Raw genomic sequence first — 20070 nt, 5'->3', positions numbered from 1 at the left:
CCTCTGCTAAAAGGACACAAATGCTTCAGCAATATCTGGTTTTTGTTTTTACCTGGATGGTGGATGATAGTTTCATCAAAATCTGTAACTTTTTCAACTTGGCTGAATTATAATAAAATGTCTTGGAAATCTTTTGGGCTTATTAAGCAAACAGATCAAGGCTATGTGGAAAAATCCATTGATTTTAGAAAGGAAATGTGGTCAGTGACCTAGGGTTAATAGAAGTGCCTTATGACTGCTGTTGCTGCTGCTCCAGTGGACCAAGCAGAACAAGCAGATAGTTGCCTGAGCTACATGAAGGCAGTTTCCAAGTTACTCAAACATCTACTGGTGATGGGCTCCCAATACTGGCAGCCCCATAAAAGAAGGGGCCTGATCCTTTATGAGGAACTACAACAATAGAGTTAACAGAAAAACACATCAAAGCCAAAAATTACTTCAGACAGACACACTTTTTTCAGGCTCCCAGTCCAGGTCTCTTTACACAGCTAGACAGTTGAGTTGAGACTGCAAACACAATTAGTGTGATTAGTGCACAAGGCTTTCAGTCTACCTGTTTACATTTCTCTTCCAAGTTTCCTTCACCAGGCCCTGAGGAGGCTGTAGTTGTCCTAGCTGGCAAATCCTCACCCACCCAACTATGCATCGTCTGGGTTTGACAAACAGGAAAGTTGGTATTATTCAAAGAAAACACAGACTTCAATTTAATCACCTAAACAATACACATGGTATCTTTTTGCAGAATAATTTTCAATTTCTTGAAAGGATCAATTTCTTGCTTCATTTCAAGTAACGGAAACTAATAAAAAAAGCGTTATTTGATGTCATCAAAAGAGCATTCCTTTCGGCAGGGGGCAGCTGAAATTAAATTCAAAATTAAATTCAGCCACAGCTCTCAGGTTTACACATCATCCCTTAGTTCTTCTACAAGGCAGTGATTTGGCAACCTCCTGGTGGCCTCCACAACCACCTGAAAATCTGCTGAGGTGCAGAGCCTAGGCAGTGCTGAACTGGGATGGCACTTCCATATGGCCAGCCAGGAACGGGGCCATAGGTGCATCTCCCTGCACCTGCCCTCACAGAGATCTCCAAGTTCAGAGGAGGTTATGGTTAAAAACTTGCAAACTCCTGTCTCCAGTCTGGACATCAGTCTGATGGACCAACACTGCCTATAAATGCCTTTTATCATGTGATCAGTCTGGGGAAGAGCCTCCCTAGTGATCTACTCATCACTTTTGACAAACACAATTATATTCTGAATGCATCACACATAATTGTATTCTGAATGCATAAGCATCCAGTCTAAGAAAAATGTGGTTTTTAATAACTTAAGGCACAATGGAGCAGAGAAGCTCTCTCTTGTGTCACTTTGATTTATACTAAACTGCAGATCAAATAGAGATCCACTGAGATCAAGGGGTAGCACTTGCACATTAGGCAGCTTGCATTAGCACACACTGGCACATGGCTGCAATTCTCCAGTGAGTAGCTGGTGTTAAGTGAGTTATTCACATTTACTGAGAGTATGCAAGCTCTAAACAAGTGTTATTTCAGTGTACTTTCCAGCAGACAATTAAGCATTTGCTGGCACTGAACTAACAATCTATCTACCAAACCAAACCTTCTGCTTGTTCCTTTTCCAGGCCTAGAATCAGATGAGCAAGGACATCCACATCACAGACATGGCAATGTGAAGCAATAAATGGCTTTAGCAGTTTATACATAACCCAAGCATGTTAGCTTGAGTACAAGTTTTTAAACACACAGTTTTCCCAAAACACTTGTATTAGCATATGCTGTTCATACCCACATCCTGAAAAGAAAGAATTTGTTTAACAGACTTAAATATACAGAAACAGATTAAATCCATGTTGCTATTCTGTTTTACACAGTACATACTTTATACATCACAAAAGGCTTTTACAAGTCAGAGATAGTTGCATTACAAGTGTCAAAGGCATCTCAGAAAAGTGACAGCAAAAAAGATGCACCACCAAACCACCACTTGTTTGGATTACTGTTCTACAGCAGATTATGACTCATGAGTGCTATTGTTTTGTGACCTGGGCACAGAAAAGACCATGGCAAAAATGTTCATTGTTTCTTGAGAACCAAACATGACCCCAGAACTCAAGTTTGATGAAGGTTACCCTGAGTAACTCTGCTCATTATAAAATGGCAGTTGTTGCAAAACCAGGTTTCAGGACTAGAAACATAGGTTACCTTTCATTAACAACTGAGAAACTTATAAACTTGGCACGAGAGAAGTCTGAATTCTCAGACAAAAGTTTCCACATATAAACAAAGAAGGAAGAAGAGCTACTGAAATCATATGGCTTGTGATGAAAACATGCACTTTAATCTGCATGGATTTTTGAAATGCCAGAGGAAGTACAGCATAATCACCTGCCACACTGCAAACAGCTCTGCAATGCAGCATGTAAACATCACCTCTAGACTTAATTTTCAAAATAGAAACATCACCTATACCTGTGCAGATGTGTTAGTGCTTATATAAACGGCACAAACATACACACAAACCTACTGTTCATAGATATATAAGTGTGACTATACAAATTCTGGGAAGCCATTTCTTCTCTCGCATTACCACGCACTAGCTTTTCTAGCAAACAGAGTAAGTGCAGAGTATGTGTATTCAAACTGCTTTCAGTTTAAGGAAATCCAGCCTGGCACCATGCTCCCAACAAGCACATTCCCATTTTCAGGCCACTAACATTGGGTGAAAGCCATTCTCCTTACACTGCGTACACTAAAAACATTTGGGCTCTCATAGCTCTGCAGCAGCAAATTCAAAACAAACAGAAAATGACGGATACTATTTTGGAAACACAGCTAGGACACAAAGATCCTTTTTATTCTAATAGCTTTAAATCAAGTAAATACTACAGTCCACCAGGTGCCTTTTTTCATGCATTACACTATTTCTCCTAACACTGACTATGTTTTAAATGCCTGACAGAAGTTCCTCTGAGCATTTACGCTGAGTTTGACTTTTTTTGGAATATTCTTTGGCTAAAAGGCTGACCTCAGCAATATGGATGTAGTCCTATTTAAGATTTCATAAGCCTGAAATGAAATGCTAATGCCTGGTGGAGCCAAGGTAACTTGGTTCATTGTGGAGTCCATGAGATGCACAAGTCTGGTGCAGGAATACTGCAAGAGTGCTAGAGAAACCTCTGAGCCAGAAAAGTAAGGTCCTGTGGCTGGAGAGTACTAAAATAATTTGCCATTCCAAAGTATTTCTGCAGATGTCCTCTTTGCCACTGCTGCTGTAACAGTACAGACCAACATGTTCATTGTGTTCATTGAGAGTTCACTGCTCAACACCAGTACAAATAAGCAATGCCACTGCACCTCACTGAGAGGCTCTGAGAGTGCTCTTAAACATCTGTCCCAGAGCAGCTGAAATCAGACCAATGCTAGATGGATGATTAAAACTTCCAAGAGATTTTAGAGGTCTCATGGCATCACCATGCAAAGGAGCCTAATTTCCTTCTCATAAAAGTGTTTGCTTTCCTGTCACTGGTCCTCCTACAGAAATCACAGAAATATTTTCTCAAAAGTTGCTTGATCTAGGCTTCACTGATAGACAGGTTTTGCTGATCAAAGTGACAATATCAATATTTCTGCAGAAATGACCTTGAGGATTACTAGTTAAAGAAGTAAATACATCTTCATTGACTGCTTCAGCTTATGAAGTGTCTGTTGGCCTGCAGTTTTCTCTCTGGAATCTTCCTCATCTTCTTCATAATTCAGAAACCGTTCCTCAATCAATTTTAGTGAAAAAATCTGATCCCAAACTCATTTTCTTAGGATATCTCTCGACTCCACCTGAAAACCAGTGGTAGCAATCCAAGGAGGGCCCTCCTCAAGGTACTCTCAGGAGGGCTTCATCTTCATGAAAATTAGAGCAACACAAGCACCTTCCTGGGCTTTTTGATTCAGTACAATGAATTTGGATTTCTTACCAAAACCCATCCAACTGTCTGTATTCAAGGGCAGCTTGCAGTGTCAAGTGGGACAGTTGAAAGAAAAATTTTCCCAGTTACATAAGCGGAAGGCAGAACGTGATGTACACGTGACACAAGGCTGCCCCTAACATGTAAAAATGCCTTCAGGCTTGTAAAATAAAACCACCATAGGAATGTTTCATCAACAGAGAAGCCAGCCAGGATATTTGGAGCAAAGGAAAAAATTTCTTCTGCCCTGAGATTAGTAGTCCAAATACCAACCAAGCAATACAGATCTTGCTATTTATCATTAAGACCAGAGCTGGGCTGATTAACAAGATGGTAAGAATTGTCACTGGCCCTTCACCTCAGGAGGCCTCATTCTCCTTCAGCCTGTACAAAGTCCTCCTAAACACTAAGATCCTGTGTGCCCTCCCGTCTGAATACACACCCACAAATTCTGGGCGCTCATGTTAAACAAAAGTTTCCATTCAGACAAGCCTTGGACACGAGGTTTCTGTAGGCTTTGGCCAAAGTCAAATGAGAAGCCTTATTCTAATTTCCATTCTCAGACTGATGGCTCTTTTCCAGGATCAAAGTATTTTCCCACACAGAGCCCATGCCTGTCATCCAAATTCAATCAGCACTTTACCTACGTAAGGATTGCACAACGACTTTGCTGCCAATATCACTAACAGAATGGTGAAGTTACTGACTTACAATGTCCTCACAGACCAATCACCACAGTACTGGCACTGCCATTGTGTTACTTTTCTGTGTGGTAATTAACTGCCTTTTGTAAAATTATTTCATCAAATCTTAAACAAATTCCAGAGAATTAACACCCTGCTACAGCAGGAAACAAATCAGTGCAGAGGAAAGCCAAGTATCTCATACAAGGTGAGATGCTACTGCAGTTGAAATTACAGCTCAGTTATCTGAAATCCTGATCTGTGCCCTGCCCACTGATAAGCTCTGCTTGAGGAAAAAGCCACGAGGTGGCTGCATGTGCAGGAACCACCAAGAGGTGCTCTCCTCACACTGGCAGCACATCCCATCCACGTCTGCACATGGCACTGCAGGACCGGCTCCTGCCCTGTGGCTTTTGTTCAGCATGGAAGACAAATATCTTCACCTTTCTTCCAGCACTGCTTGCAGGAAGTGAACCTTAAGCTGAATGCAGGGTAAACACCCACAAGTACTAACAATCTTTAAAACAAGACAAATATTTACCCATAACACACTGCAGATCACCTTATTTTAAACTTAAAGCTTGACAATAATTTTAACTGCACATAGCTCATGGCTACTGTCAGCAGTTTACATGGTTTCTGCCCTGAGAGTGAATCACAACATTTTGTCAATGCACACTTTAGTATCAATTGCATGTTCCTCATAGTACATCACGTCCTCCTTGTGATAATAGACCTTATGTTTTAACTACAGATGTCATTTCATACAGGACCATAAACTGCTTTATGCAAATCAGCATTTCTTTTGACTTTTTCTTATCTCACTAGCTACAAAACATGAGCTGTAGTTCAAGTTGTGTCAGATTGGTTAAGTGTGCTCATTAAGTATGTTTAAGTGTTGTAACAAAAACCCACAAAGTTATTAATAAAGCTGTAATATTCACTTTGAAAAGATTTTTGGGCTAAATTACATTTTTTGTTCTGTTTTTCCCCAGTGCCTTAACACTACGTGGCCGGGACCTCCATGACCATCACACATAGTAAGTAGTAGTAATGGCCAAACTATCACTAACAAAAGGATAATCTCAGTATAGATTGAAAATATAATCAGTTCTGTTCTTGAACAGATGCCTTGATTGCTATTACAGGATCAGATTTGCATGACTAATTGCCAGGTGCACACAGCAGCCACATGCCTTCCTCACTGCCAGACATCACCAGTGTGAGGAAGTTTGCTTTATCTGCCTCTGCTCACAGGTAAAGCCCAGGCAGAACAGCATGGCCACCACACAGATATTACTGGCATTATGGTAGAATTCAGTAACTCAGACTTGGGTGAAGAGGATATTGGCTGTGGGACTCCATTTTTTTGGGCAAAGAGTCCCTGCCCCCATGAGCATCACTGTTCCACCAAGTCAGCCACAGCCACAGCTGGAAACTGGACTGCACCACCCAGGAGCTCTCCATGCCACAAACCTTGTGCACTCCTGTCACTTGCAGGAGCTGAGCTCATTGCACTGATAGTCTTAAGATCAGATTCTATTGAAAAACTATTTTTACATTTTTTACAGACCTCTTGTGGTACTTCAATCACCTGAAGACAAAACTGATCCTTCTCCTTCTCCCCAGTAATCTCCACTGCTGTCTCCATTTTCAGGTTGTCACGGTATTTACAGGGCATGGTCTGCTTTGCATTTAGAAAACCACAAATCTTGAAGGCCACCATAATACCTTCCACAAGGGCAGAATCTTCTGATGCTCAAATGAATCATCTTGATACTAAAAAGGCACTAGTACTACTTCCCCCTCACCCCCAAGTTATATTGCCAGGAAAAAACATGACAATATTTAATTGTGTTCTTCAGAACATTTCACCTGCCTAGGTTGGCTTTTAATAATCCAATTCACTATTGCATAATGAATTTGTAAGTCTGTAAACTACAGTCCTGACAGAGATAATGGCCAATGATTGTTTATAAATCCTTAGCTGAACTGTTTCTTCTAAAGCCTCTGGTTTGTACTATGTTCTTAATAAAATCATAGTACAGCAATCGTATGATGAAATAAAGATCACCTGTGCATTTGTTTTTAGTAGCCTAAATTAGCTTAACTGTGTAATGATTTATTTGGAAACTACTGGCACCAAAGGCAAATCCAAGTCACATGCAGGTTTAATAAAAATAATTTTCATTCAGTAATCTCTTGCCACCCCCAGACACTTGCCCAAGTACTACTCAGGTAGAGTTTGCTGGAAGTTTTGCCAGAGCTGTGCAAGCCATTGGAACAGACAGAAGGATGGACACCACACAGTGAGCACCTGCCCCCCACAGCCCACAGGGAACAGCAAACACCCAATTTTCCAGCTGCAGCAGATACTCTCTGCTTCCCTTTGCACGCAGCAATGATGACCCCTAATGGTGGAATGTTTCTCCTGCTGAGCAATATGAAGAAATTTTGCTTTTCAATGCATATTTCTACTTAAAATAATTACAACTTCCCCTCACAGCCAAATAAACTGCTTGAGATTCACCTGAATTGTACCTCAGAAGCAGCTGCTTTGCCTGATCAATTCTTTCTGACTTTGGACAGGGAAACATTAAAATGCAAATCCATATTCCAGATCTAAGTCCAGAATTTAAAGTATCCCTTTTTTCCTGAGAGAGACTATCTTACAGAAGCAAGTTTCAGTTACAGTGCTGTGAATAATCCCTACAGGAAGTCTTCAAAAAAGAGGTTATTCCTTTTTCCCCCAGAACCAATCATCTGTATGCGAGCAAGAAAACAGCACATGCCCAAACAGCTTCTTTGAAGCCTTCCTTCAGCTGCTAGATAATGCTGCACACGTGTGTGGCAGCACATCTGATACCCAGCAATCTTTTCATCAGAATCAAATAAAAGTAATTTTATTATTTCCAAAGTTATAAAATTGCATGTTATTCTAGTATTAAATCAACATTTTATGTGCATATAATGTAAAGTTCTCATACATTTTTTACATTCCGGAATTATTAAAATTTGGCTGGGATTTTTAAATCCAAGTTCACCTCAAAGCCTTTAGCTCCTACTGGAAATAGAAGGTAATTTTAAATTGTGTTACAGATGCCAGCTACATAAAACTAAGTCTTGCTTTTCTCTTGGGAGAGATGAGTATCACTAGCTGTCCCATTTTAGCTTGCCTGACACTTGCATCGAGAGCAAGATAAAGAACAAGGTAACTATTACCCAGGCCTGACCTAGTTGTGTCAGTTTTTTCCAGGTACAGATAAACACACAGCACTTAAAAGAGAAGGGCTGAGAGCCCCTGGCAGCTTACTGATTTGTTTACTTTCTTTTAACAACATTATAACACTGAAGCTGTGCTAGCTTTCAGTCTACAAAGCACAAAACCTTCACCTAAACAAAATGCAAACCTAAAGATATTTCCAGAATGCTCAAGAAAAAGTACATTTTCAAACCATGATCTCTTTTTGTACGGTAGTAGTAGTTAAAGTCACACAAGTGAAAAATATACGAAGACATGCTTCAGAATTGTGTGTGGACTGAATTGACAGTTTTGTTTGGACAGTGAGGTATGTAAAATCAGGGCTTTTAAAAGTTTGAGTCTGATCACTGAATTTTTCATTACCTTTATGACAGGTTTGTTTGGTTTTTTTCTCCTTCCTGAAGAGCAATAATTACCGCAAATACTTTATTGTCCCGGCTTACCTTTCTCACATCTGAGCTCTTTGGTTCTGTAGTCCAAGTTATAATTCTAGATACAGCAAGTCTTGTCTCACTGGAATTCACAAAGTCTGTTGGATCCATCTGTCTTGCCAAGGACTCAATATACTTCAGGATAGCAACTTTGACCTGAGAAATGCAAAGAGATTTGTGAAGCTCAGGAGTTGGCAAAGATGCATTTTTCCATGGGATCAGATCCCACTACAGATTGACAAGACTTACATCACATGGTGGGGAGGAAGCATCCCTGCCACATGTCTCCAAGTTGCCAATACAGTTTCTATATCATGCCCATAATACAATAATTACCTTCTCATGAGTTCTATGCTTTATGGCATGCCTGACATGACAAGCTAAGACAAGCACATTGATGCTTTAGTGAAATGGCTTTTGATACTGACCTTCAGGTTTGGTGTCTGGGTCTGATCTACAATAAACCTCATCAAAATGTTAAATTGCTGATCAAATGGAAAAGAATCCCTGTCCAAAGGAAACAAAAGCAAAGACATAATGCAACATAAATGAAATTAACTAATACCTCAAAGCTTACATGGCAGATTTCAACACACTTTTCTTCTTGGTAACTTTACCATCAATAAGAAAAATTCTAAGCTTAAGGATTAGCTAGTTATTGACACAATACTGGAGAAAACTGCTAAATCAGCATCTTTGCACACTGTTACTCTACTGTCTGTACACTTCTGTTGGCATGCCTGTCCATTTCATTTCAGACTCTGCTTTGTTCCCTTATCTCTAGAAGCAGCTTGGTTTATCTTGTCCTTAGGGTTCATACCTGGTTTTGATCTCTCTTCTCTTTTATCCCCACTATTTTCTCCTAGATTATGACTACTTTTTCTTTTCTTTTTTAACTATCCTATTTCTAGAATGAGCTCAACTTTACTGTAACAGTGTCCTGGGCTGGACATCCTTTGCAAAGGACATGGAGTACACAATTGGTGTGAGCACTGCAGTAGCATTCAAGGTCTTATCCTGACCTGTTATTTGTGTTTGAACAACATGAAAGAGGTGCTGAACTTTGTGGTAAAGCAACATTCATATTCTGACTACTGCATTTTTGTTTGGGTACCTGACAATCAAAAAAACCTGACATCTGAGCATACACCCCACAAACCCCTAAAATTAATCCATTATATATTTTGAAATTTATGCTTTGAAGTTATTTATTTAGAAGAGAGACTTTTTAATTCAATACTTGAAACACTGTGACATAACTTTTTTTCTCCTTTATTCTGATATTCATCAAGATTGAGCCCTCAAAATACACAGCACTGCTGGATTTCTAAAATCACACCTTCCTGTAATCCCAAAAAACTTCAGCATCATTTGCCATCTGAGTACTCTACCTGGTGACATCCAGAGCTTTTTGAACCTTTGCCTGCACAGACCCCAACAAATCTGCTCCCATTTTCTTTAGCAACTGGGTCAGGAGAACAAAAAGCCAATCCTGCAAGTCGTCTTTATGAATGATGATGAAATCAACCAGGGTTTCCAGAAACATGCTGAAGACCTATAAACAAAACAAATGTCAGAAAAAGAAATACAGTTCTTAAAATAGAAATATTCAAAGGGGAAGGGGGTTTACAGTCTGAGTCTCAGAATGATTTTGTTATAAGAGTTTCATGAATGAATGACTTTAGTGACTACATTGCTCTGGAAAAAAAATCAGACAAGACATGTCTAAAATGTGTTGTATTAAAATACCACATGTAACAAATGAAGGAAGGAAGGAAGGGGTAGGAAACACTTACTCTCTGTTGGGAATTCCACGGCAAAGCAGGCCATGCAACAAAACAAACCACTCGTTAGCACACAGAGTGATCAAGGATGCAGTTTCTCAACAGATAAAAAGACACAGTCATTCAAAGTTTCCATTTTCTTAAAACACAATCTCTTATTATATGCCTTGGATCAGATTCAGTCTCATCAGTCAAGAAAGTAACATATGTTTATATACAGTTATATGAACAAAGTTACATGTGTTTAACACCATAACTAATGAGTTTGTATCAGTAATTCTACAAAAGCAGTGAAGATGACAGATCACTGCTGCCACAAAGGATATACTCGAGCCCAGTGTGCAATAAATTCCCACCTTACTCAGAAATTTGCAAACAAATAATTACACCTTCGCCCTTTCTACTACACAAACCTTGGGGAACCAAAGCATGAAGAACTTACAGGTAGGTACTACAAGCTTGGTGAGACCTGTGGGACAGCTGGCCCACAGTAGAATTAAGGCAAAAAATGCACATTTTGAGCAGGACCTGTGACAGGTTACTTTACCTGCTCATGGAATTTCCACCCAACAATCATCTATTAAAACTGGTTTACCAAGAGGTCTTGAAGTACAAAGATTTATACAATTTATTCTTTCTCAAACTGCATTTAACCCAACTGCTGATGTTTTTACACAGCCATACTGGTTTTCCTCAACTAGCAAAACTCAGAAAAGGGCATGAAATTCCCTTTTCCTTTCTCCCTGCTCCTCCTTAGCTGTCCATAGAAATCCACTAGTCTTGAACATGCTACATCCCCATTCTGTGGCCCACTTCTTAAAAATGTTTGTAAATTCATGCCACAGCCTTTAACTTCCAAGGTCAGTGATTTAAGGAAGGCAAAGTAGCTGTATTAAGGCTCTTGATTATGAGAATCAGAAAAGTATCTTGGTGAGACACCTACTCCCAGGTGTACACAACACACAAACCCCAGTGGCTGTGATGTGGCTCATGACCCCTTGAGGACCACTCTTCCCTGTGCACCACCAGAAATACACCCTAGAGAAGTGCAAATCAAACTGAACTCCTGGCTCCAGGAGGTGACCTCTGAAAGGCACTAGGCTGCTCCTCAGGCAGCATGGAGTAACCAAGTCCTAGCAGCGTAAAAGAGACTGAGACACATCTCCTCCTTGTAAAACAAATGCAAACCAAGGAGATTTTCAAATGCCAGTTTTCCCCAGCAGATGGCAGGGGTAGAAATACAAACCAGTCATCTTGGAACAGTGCCAAATGTGCATACACAGTAATGCAGGAGAGTGAGCCAAGGCTCTGTGATCTTACCTTGCTGTGAGGGTCAGCAAACATGCGAGTAAATATTTCACACAGCCTTTTTAACTCCACTCGGCTAAAATACATTAAAAAAACACAACATTAATGCCAACGTTTTAGTTGCAGCAAAGAAAATAACAAGCAGCTAATAAATATTAACAGCTGAAAGATTTAACCTTCTTTATTTAAATGTTACTTCAGTCACACTTCTGAAAACTTTGTATATCTAGGCAAAGCCTTTAGCAGCACTTCAGTTTAACTGCTGGGATCACCAGTTTTACATTAAGAATCTAAGAAACACTTATTTTTTTAAATCTTAAACCAGACAATTTTATTTTCTGCTGTTTTTATTTTCTTTTATATTCTGGAATACAGAAGACAACTTGAAATGTGCATGTTTGCAAGGTACTTAGTTTCTGTCTGGGTCAAGTTTGCTGAATCACTGAATCATGCATTTTTTCACCTTAAACATAGGTTTTTCAAGTCTTCTTTGTGTCAAGGGTTTCAAATTTTCAAGTAAAATCAGAACTTTCTGGTTATATACTAATCAAATCTTTTCATTTAAATTCCCAGTTGCTTCAGTAGTATCAGTCTAAAATCACAGATGATTAACAGAACAGAACTGATTCTAAAGTCTGACAGCAGGCAGGCACATTGAGGAGCCAAACATATAGAAATGGAAGGGACATTAACAAATGGCCACCTATTAAATCAGAAGATAATTACATTAAGGAACAATCTAACTTCCTATTTGTAAGAGATTATTAGCTGCTCAGTAGTGCTCTTTTTATGGCAGGGGGAAGAGAGAATGATGCATGAGATACCGAGTTGGAGTCAAATGCAGAACTCCTTGGTGCCAAAGCTCTTATCTGCAATGTATTGAGAAGTCTTAGCTTTCCTGCAAAGCAAACTGGCAAAAAGGACAGAAGTTCTTCTTGTTTATGGTGCAAATAAAACCAGAGCAAGGCAGTTAGATTACATTTCCTGCATACTACAGAGGTGAACAGACATTTTTCACAATTACAATGAAACCAGAGCAACTAGTGAAATGAACACTGACTGCTCAGAGAAGAGTTACTGAAGATTTTGACTATAGGGAATATATTTCCAGACCAACATTAATTCTACAATCCACCAACTTCTCTCTTTCTAAAATAATCTTCGAACAGGCCAGAATAAGGCAGTAGTCTACAGATGCTTTATGTTAGATTGTTTCTAAGAAACACAGGACTTTTTTTCCCCCGATAAATCTATGCATGAAAGGCTGATTAAATTTTAAAAGGGCACAAAACCAATGGGTTTAAGAGCCTGGTAGAGGGGGAAAAGTCTTTGTAACAACATCACAGTAAGCTGTCAGCTTAATGCAGGATGAGGCTGCACAGGTTCAAAATGACTACAGCACTCTCCTGACATCATGCAGATCGCAGGTCTCTGAATGAACCCCTGTTTATTACTCTAATGAATTTTCTTTCTGGACAAAGGTTATATAAAGTCAGCAAGTATATGCATGTCTGTTTCTAAAAGCTCACAGACCCAAGGTAACAATGCAAGTACTAAACTGCAACAGGCAGTGGAAGAACATTTCCTTAAGAGACTTGTTTGCCTTGTTTTATTTAGGAGACCTTATGGGGAGCCCTTAAAAAAGTAGGCCACATGAAGCTGTATGAAACAAAGAGGATGGGTAAGTGCCATTCCACTTTGCATGCACATCTCTGGATATGCAAATCCCACCTAACACAGGATCAGCTATCTTTCAGTTCAGAATACTAAAGAAAACCCAGCCACATCGCCACCTCTTATTAACGTGTTTCACCACAACAGAAGGCATCAGGTTTAATTACAAGACAGACTTGCCCCTTGGACTAATGACCTTGATGATGTTCTCAAGATGCCGTGGGAACAAGCAGGATGATAAAATCTAATCATTAGAACAGGCACAGAGATCAACTCTGAACCAAGGAGGAAGCAGATCAAAAGAAAACCAAAATGAAATACAGAGAACTAATCACAGTATCAATTTTAAAAAATAACTGCACAGAGGTGTAGTTTCTGGGACAGATTTAAAAATTCTTCAGGATCAAAGCTAAGACAACTTGCTAGCTTGAGGGACTGGTGACAGCACAGTTTAAAAAACTACAACCAGCAGGGTTGAAATCAAGAGTTTAATTCCACCAGTATTTCTGCTAAGATCTACTGACCTGGATAAACAGCCCATCACCAAAACTTCCCAGAGCTTCCTCCCTTGCAACTATCCCCAGCAGCACTCCAAACCTTGCTTATAATCCTCACACTTTTTTATGGCAAAATCAAAATCTCACCCAACTTTTTCATACAAATAATGAGGTGCCACAGTTTTTCCAGACAGTTTGTTAAAGAGAAAGAAAAAAGACAGCATACATCATGGAAGGATCTTTTAAGAGATTCAGAAATAGACCACATCAAAAAGCATCTCTGATCTAGAGACTCTAACAACCCATTTTAAAAACCTGTAGCACTTGCCCTTTAAGGCCTGGATCACATCATGTGAAGTGCTAGAATATTTTTATAATGGCAAGAAATCAACTTTTTCAGGCCTGCCCTCAGTACATTTTTATTCAGACTGTTAACATGAACCATCAAATTCTTTTCAGCCAGTGTGAAGCCCTTTTAAAATAGAAACAATTGCACAAACTCAAGTAGGGAGGCTCTAAACAACCACTTATAAACTTGGCTATAATTTAAGTACATATGGTTCATAACAGAAAAATAAAACTGTCATTCACAACTATTTGTGAATGTTACCTTCAAAGAAGCCAAGAGATAAACAGCTTATTTCAAACACTTTCTCCATAAACTAAGGGTGAAATGTCTATGGCCTGAGAGCCAGTTGTCTAGTTAACGTGACCTGTGGCCATAGCGAGTTTCCAAATGACTACTGGATAATTCTGAGACCTACTGGATAATTCTAAAACCTCTTTAAAGGCGTGATGTGCCAAAGGTGTTTGAAGGGGTTATGTGGTTCTCAGCAAGGGAAAAAGGTCTCCCTCTCCTACCATATGCAGTTTCAGAGCTGGTACACATACTTCACTGCCCTAAGAAACTTCCCTCTACATTATACACTACACCATTTATAAGAAACAAGTTTCTGATATAAAAGTCTTCAAGAGCTACAAACAGGATCTATAATTACACCTAACGCAGTCTTCATAAAGAGTGAGAGTACAGCCAGCGCCAGCACTGTCTGATCTCAGCTTTGAAACACACACCCCGAGTCATTTTAGAGTAAGTGCAATGTTTGCTTCACCAACTAAATTGCCATGGGAAAAAATACTGAAGGTTCAAACAGGCTAATGTAAAAATGGCACCACCCTTTGAATATGTTTACAACAGCACCACTGTGGGAAATCCCACTGTGCTACAACAAGCACCTACCACTGGAGGACTTCATGAGATGGATGAAGGCTGAGAGAAGAGAGCATGCTTACCTGAGCCCTTTCTACACTACTGCCACCAATTATACTGATGACACAGCAGAAACCTTTCCAGAAGTTAACTGCAATCCCACATTGTGGAGACAAAGCCTTCACAGCCATGGAAGACACTCCTGTCTCCATAAGGCAGGTACATAATACTGCCTTCTGGCTGTAGCCATCCCTAATGAATTACTGACACCAGAAAACCATGAAGTCACCTCAGTGTCCGTTGGCTTTTCAGTAGATTCTGAAGGCCTATGAGCCCCTCTTTCCTTTCAGACCAGTTGGAGCTGGCGCAGTGGTTGAGGACCTCAGCCACGTCCTCAGTCTGGCGCAGGTAGTGCGGAATGCCCCCGTTCCTGGAGCCGTAGGAGCGCTCCGAGCAGGCGCTGGAAGCGTCGCTGTTGGCATCGTCATCCGAGTACATCCCATAGGGCTCATACCTCCTCCTCACTGGCTTCTTCTGGAAAAGGGGAAACTCAGAGTTATCAATTTATATATAGTTACATCCATGGCAAAAACAAAACATTCTACTTGCAATCACTAAAAAGGAGATTAGTGCTACTGTGATAGTGACTGAAGTGCTTTAATGATGTCACCATGCATTGCCTGCTTACCTCTCACGGCAGTGCAAGACAGAGCCCACTGATTTCAGTGAGACTGAGTGACTCAGGGGAAGAGAGCCTGCCTTCCCCAGCATGAAAATGATCTATTTATGCCCAGTAGAACTAAGTTACTGGTAATGAAATTAAACACAATAAATGTTCTATTGGCAATAAAGGTCAGTTCCATTGTTACAGATACTAGGATGATATAACCTATACTTTAAAAAAAAATAAAGATAAGGAAGAAATCAGCTGAAAGAATCTGTGCTGGCATGCCCAGTCACTGTGAGATCAATACTGAAGTGACTCTAGAAATGCACTGGATATGGGAGATGGGAATTTCTCTGTTAGTCTGGGCTAGGATTCTTTCCAGAGGCTGCTAAGGGAGTTGAGTATTTAAATCCCACTCATTTCCATAGCATGGTATTAGAGGACCTAATTCCCTTAGGTACATCTTTGACTGCCTTGATCCTTACAGAAAGAATAGTAGCATAATTGGCAGCAAAAAAACCTCTTAAATAAACCTCAAAAAAACAGGGTTGACAAGATAATGTATCAAAAAAAAAAAAATCATCTATATTCTAAAGTGTTTGCTACAGAATTCCTTCCAGTGTCCAGTCCTGCAGGTCTTGGACTTGTGAAGCCAGCAGAGTTTTGCTTCCACTAGGACTGGAGGATTGAAGCATAGAAATTAACTCACATGCAGTATCATGGGCGTTAGCAACAGGGTGGGGAGAGTTGGAAAGTAGAAATAAAAAGTCAAGAAAGCACTAGTACCTTGCTCCTGGAGTCTCCTAACAGCTGTAGGCAGGAAAATATTGAAGGGTGGGAAAAAGCATAGAGAATTATGTCAGAAGCTTATGTAGGGTTTGTTTTTGCAACAAAAACGTATAGCAAATGTGTCTTAGCAAATTAAAAAAAAATTAACACAGTTTTTGCAAAATAAAAGTGGATATAATAATGCCTGACTTTATCTCCTAACTGTTGCACTACTCATACTGGCTACAATTTCCCTTAGGGATCTTGGAAGTGAGAATATGGGTTAAAAACTTTTTTAGGAACAGATCTATATTCAGCACCTCTTTTCTTACTTTTAAGAAATCTACAATGAAAAATACCAGAGATTTTGGTAGTGATTTCTCTTTCCCCACATATTACTAGCAGCATTTCATTTTAGAGTCTTGCAGAGAAATCCTGATGTGAGGAAGTCACTATCTACAGTACAGCACACTTAATAAACTTCACTTGCCAAGTTCTCTTTCAACCCCCAGTTCTTACACCACACTGTTTTGAAGATTAGCTTCTTTTAAGACCCCCTGGTTGGCACCACTGGCTTAAAGACCTTACTTAACAGCAAAGTTTCCATCACCCTTTGAGCTCTTCTGACAGACCCCAGCACTGATTCCCAGTATTGACACTGTGGATTTAGGCCAAGTCCAGCTCAAACAGAAGAGTGGATCCAACTGCAACTGTACAGAGGGTGTAGAGGTCACAAAATGACCCACCATGTTTTGTTTCAATTGAGGATTTGGCTGAAGCCATCTTTGGAGAAGTTCTTTTCATTTCTTACTACATGGAAAGACAACTCTCTGAAAACAAGGTTACTGGGTAAAAGCTGGCATCACAACACTCTCTCAAAAGGAGCCTGCACAGGCTTTGTAAACTGCCTGTTGTCAGAAGGCAGTGAAGAGAAAACTGGGGTGGTGGGAAAGAAAGGATCAACAAGATTGTGTTGCATCTCCTGAAGCTGTACAAATTCAGATTGATCAACCAAGTCAGCAGCACCAGCTAGTTTCCAGCTAGACTTAAGTATTTCCCTTTTAAGTGTTCAACCCTTCAAAATGTTAACATTTCAGTTTAATGTTACTTAACATCAAAGCTGGAATATTTAAAAGAGCACTCTAAGTCTTGCTGAAGATTAAGTCACACCCAAAGAAATCTCAGCGCTCACCAGTCAATTGAAATACTGTGACACTCTCCTCCCTTAAGAAACCTGTATTCAGCAGCTGCTCACATGCAGGGATAAAGGCTGATTTCATTTACACAGGCAAACCATTGTCTGTAATTATGTCCTGAACTGCTCTGGTAGCAAATTTGAGGTGCTGAGAGCAGAAATGGGCTCACAAGCTGTTACATTTAGTGATGAAAATGCTCACTAGTGATTCAGCCCACTAAATGCATCAGTCCCATCCATTATACACTGCTCTACCTTTCTTTGTTCACAAATACTTCCTTTGTTTTGAAAGATAAATTTTGTAAAAAGGGCCATTTTTCTAGAAGTACTCTAATAGGTGCCATGAGCTGGGTGGTAATCAGACATAAAAAGGAAAATGTTAGCCCTCCTTGGGGAAAGTGAACTAGGAAATGGAGAAAGGCCATCTACCACAAACACTGGCGACATGGCTCATCTTCCTTAAAGTGCATCTGAGACAGATTCTGAGAGATCTGTTTCAAAATACATCAGGAACTCCTTTCCTCGTTCAGGTCTCCAGCTGGAGAAGACCAGTGGGTACCCAGCAAGCACTACACAATAATTTCTCCTGCCTCTACACATCCTCACTTCCCCAAATATTCGAGGTACACACAAAGGCTTAGCATGTGCCTTCTGAAAAGCAGAAGACATTTTCTGGGTTCTATCCAGGACAGCAACATTTTTTAAAATGACATAAAATTTACTAGGAAAAGCAGTGAATGTTTGAAAGTATTAGCAGCAAACTAGACAAATACAATCCAACTTACACCATAACAGCATGAGATGGTACAGATTCCATGCAAGCCAAGTTATGAGCTTTCTCTTTATCTACCCAGGTGCAAATAACACAGGGCAGAAGCTTGTTCTTGCTAAAACCTGGTCAGAAATTGATACTAACAGAGAACACTGTTTTTCTGACAAAATCTTCATGCAGGTAATAGGACTGATGGAAATCTCTGACCCCACAAGTGCTGAGCACCCTCACAGTGCTGGGCACATCCTCTGATACCCAAGTGAAAGGCCCACAGCTGATTCAACCCATCCTGCAGCTGTAGTACCAACCCACAGCACTCTGTCTGAAAACAGCTGCAGAGAAGTGACATGGAATCAGGAAAAACATACTGCTGCCAGTATTCCCAAAGTCAAACCAGCAAAAGGTAACTCTACAGCATCAGACACTGGCACGATCAGGCTAAAGCTATTCAGAAAGAGGAGAACATACGTACAGGTAACTTTAAGCCACTTTCCGCAGTTGGAAGCATTTTGTATTTTTCCTCTTACCAGTGCATCGGCCACAGCAGCCTCCAGATCTGTGCTGGTGCTCAGGACTCGCATGGCATTCACAGAAGCAGGCATCCTGCCTGGCTGTCCGAGCCCAAACCGGTCTGCACAAAAGACAACAGTGAAAGGGATTGTTAAATGAATTCGCATTCACTCGGAATCCTAATCAGGTGCCCCAGTAGTTCTCCCCACAGACTCTGGGAACTCACAGTGCTTTTCCATTAAATGCCCTTTTACCCAGAGCTCCACAGAGTCTGCCATTAAGGTTAAGAAATAAACTATTGTTTGTTGGCTTTGGAGGCAATTTTGGATCCTCAGGGCAACTTTTCATTTATTTATTTTAAGATGGGAAGCAGGGTATCTATTTTCTGTTTCTTTTTACTCAGTTGTCTCAACGTTTTATTTTAATGTCAGAGGCAGACAGGCCCATCCCAATCTGGCACTCTCAAAAATCAAGAGAGCTTCTCATTAACTTCAGAGAGACAGAACCATGCCCAGTGTCAGAACATGTAAATACTCAAGCACTCATCTATCCTGCAGCCTTTTCTCTCAGGCAAGGATGTGAGACTAGCAGCACCAGATTAGTCTATTTTATGTCTCAAGGCTTGATTAACCAGTAGAATATACCCCTACACCTTCACAGTATAAAAATTAAGTTAATAACTCACTTGTGAAGTACTCCAATTTCTGGTTCTCTTGAGAAGGAGTCTAAATTCCAGAGCTCTATATCAAAACTGGTTTTGAGCAGACAATATATTTTTTTCCCTTTGAATTTGATGGCAAAGCTCTCAATGGCATCGAGTCTAAAATGCCCTTTACACTCCTAACATTAATTAGTTTACTATCATTTGCCCAGTTTACCAAAAAAGTTACTGAAATTAGGTTTTTTTTTAGCAAAGTCAAATTCAGAAAGGTTCACTAGCAGAGCTATGACAGAATCAGTAACTTAAGTATCACAGGCCAGGTTCTGGCAGCCAAGTCCTTCTGGAGGGGGGCAGATTAGGTACCAAATACTGGGATCCTGGCTCTGCCCCATAAGCAGAAAGATTGGTTATGACATTCCAAGTTTTTCTTTCTGTGTGGGCTTGTGTTTGCTCACGGAGAACTTAGACTGTCCCTCCTGGAACATAGGCTACACCTTTGTCCCTGTACCCACACATGCCAACAGGAGTTTTGCCAGCAAATTCAGCGGTGCACGGATCAAGCTGCACGAACCCATTTAAGAGACCTTCAGCTGATCCACATCAAGCAGCAGGAGAGTGGGGTCAAGTCACACAGGTCTTTCAATACTTCATCTATAATTAATTTAACA

General features: G+C 40.2%; 1 protein-coding gene across 21 annotated transcripts in view; it reads right to left on the bottom strand.

Moving 5' to 3' along the window:
* Positions 1–20070, bottom strand: part of CLASP1 (cytoplasmic linker associated protein 1) — a 158345-nt gene that overhangs the window by 35769 nt on the left and 102506 nt on the right. For 16 of the 21 annotated variants that reach the window (XR_004081660.1, XM_031056388.1, XM_031056440.1 and 13 more), the window contains 8 exons: positions 18759–18862; positions 16283–16306; positions 15119–15363; positions 11461–11524; positions 10153–10155; positions 9748–9911; positions 8785–8863; positions 8369–8512 (listed from right to left, as the gene is read on the bottom strand). Coding sequence is in view for 20 of the 21 variants with exons in the window: in XM_031056388.1 (XP_030912248.1) it covers positions 8369–8512; positions 8785–8863; positions 9748–9911; positions 10153–10155; positions 11461–11524; positions 15119–15363; positions 16283–16306; positions 18759–18862 (827 nt within the window). In the remaining variant the exon portion in view is untranslated. The remainder of the gene's footprint in view (positions 1–8368; positions 8513–8784; positions 8864–9747; positions 9912–10152; positions 10156–11460; positions 11525–15118; positions 15364–16282; positions 16307–18758; positions 18863–20070) is intronic. The other 5 variants (XM_031056419.1, XM_031056450.1, XM_031056480.1 and 2 more) reach the window with 1 other exon arrangement.

This window comes from Geospiza fortis, unplaced genomic scaffold (assembly GCF_000277835.1).
Source record: "Geospiza fortis unplaced genomic scaffold, GeoFor_1.0 scaffold112, whole genome shotgun sequence".
In the NCBI taxonomy this organism is placed as follows: domain Eukaryota; kingdom Metazoa; phylum Chordata; class Aves; order Passeriformes; family Thraupidae; genus Geospiza; species Geospiza fortis.
The sequence above is the reverse complement of the archived record's forward strand: the minus strand, read 5'-3'. Positions and strand labels throughout refer to the sequence as shown.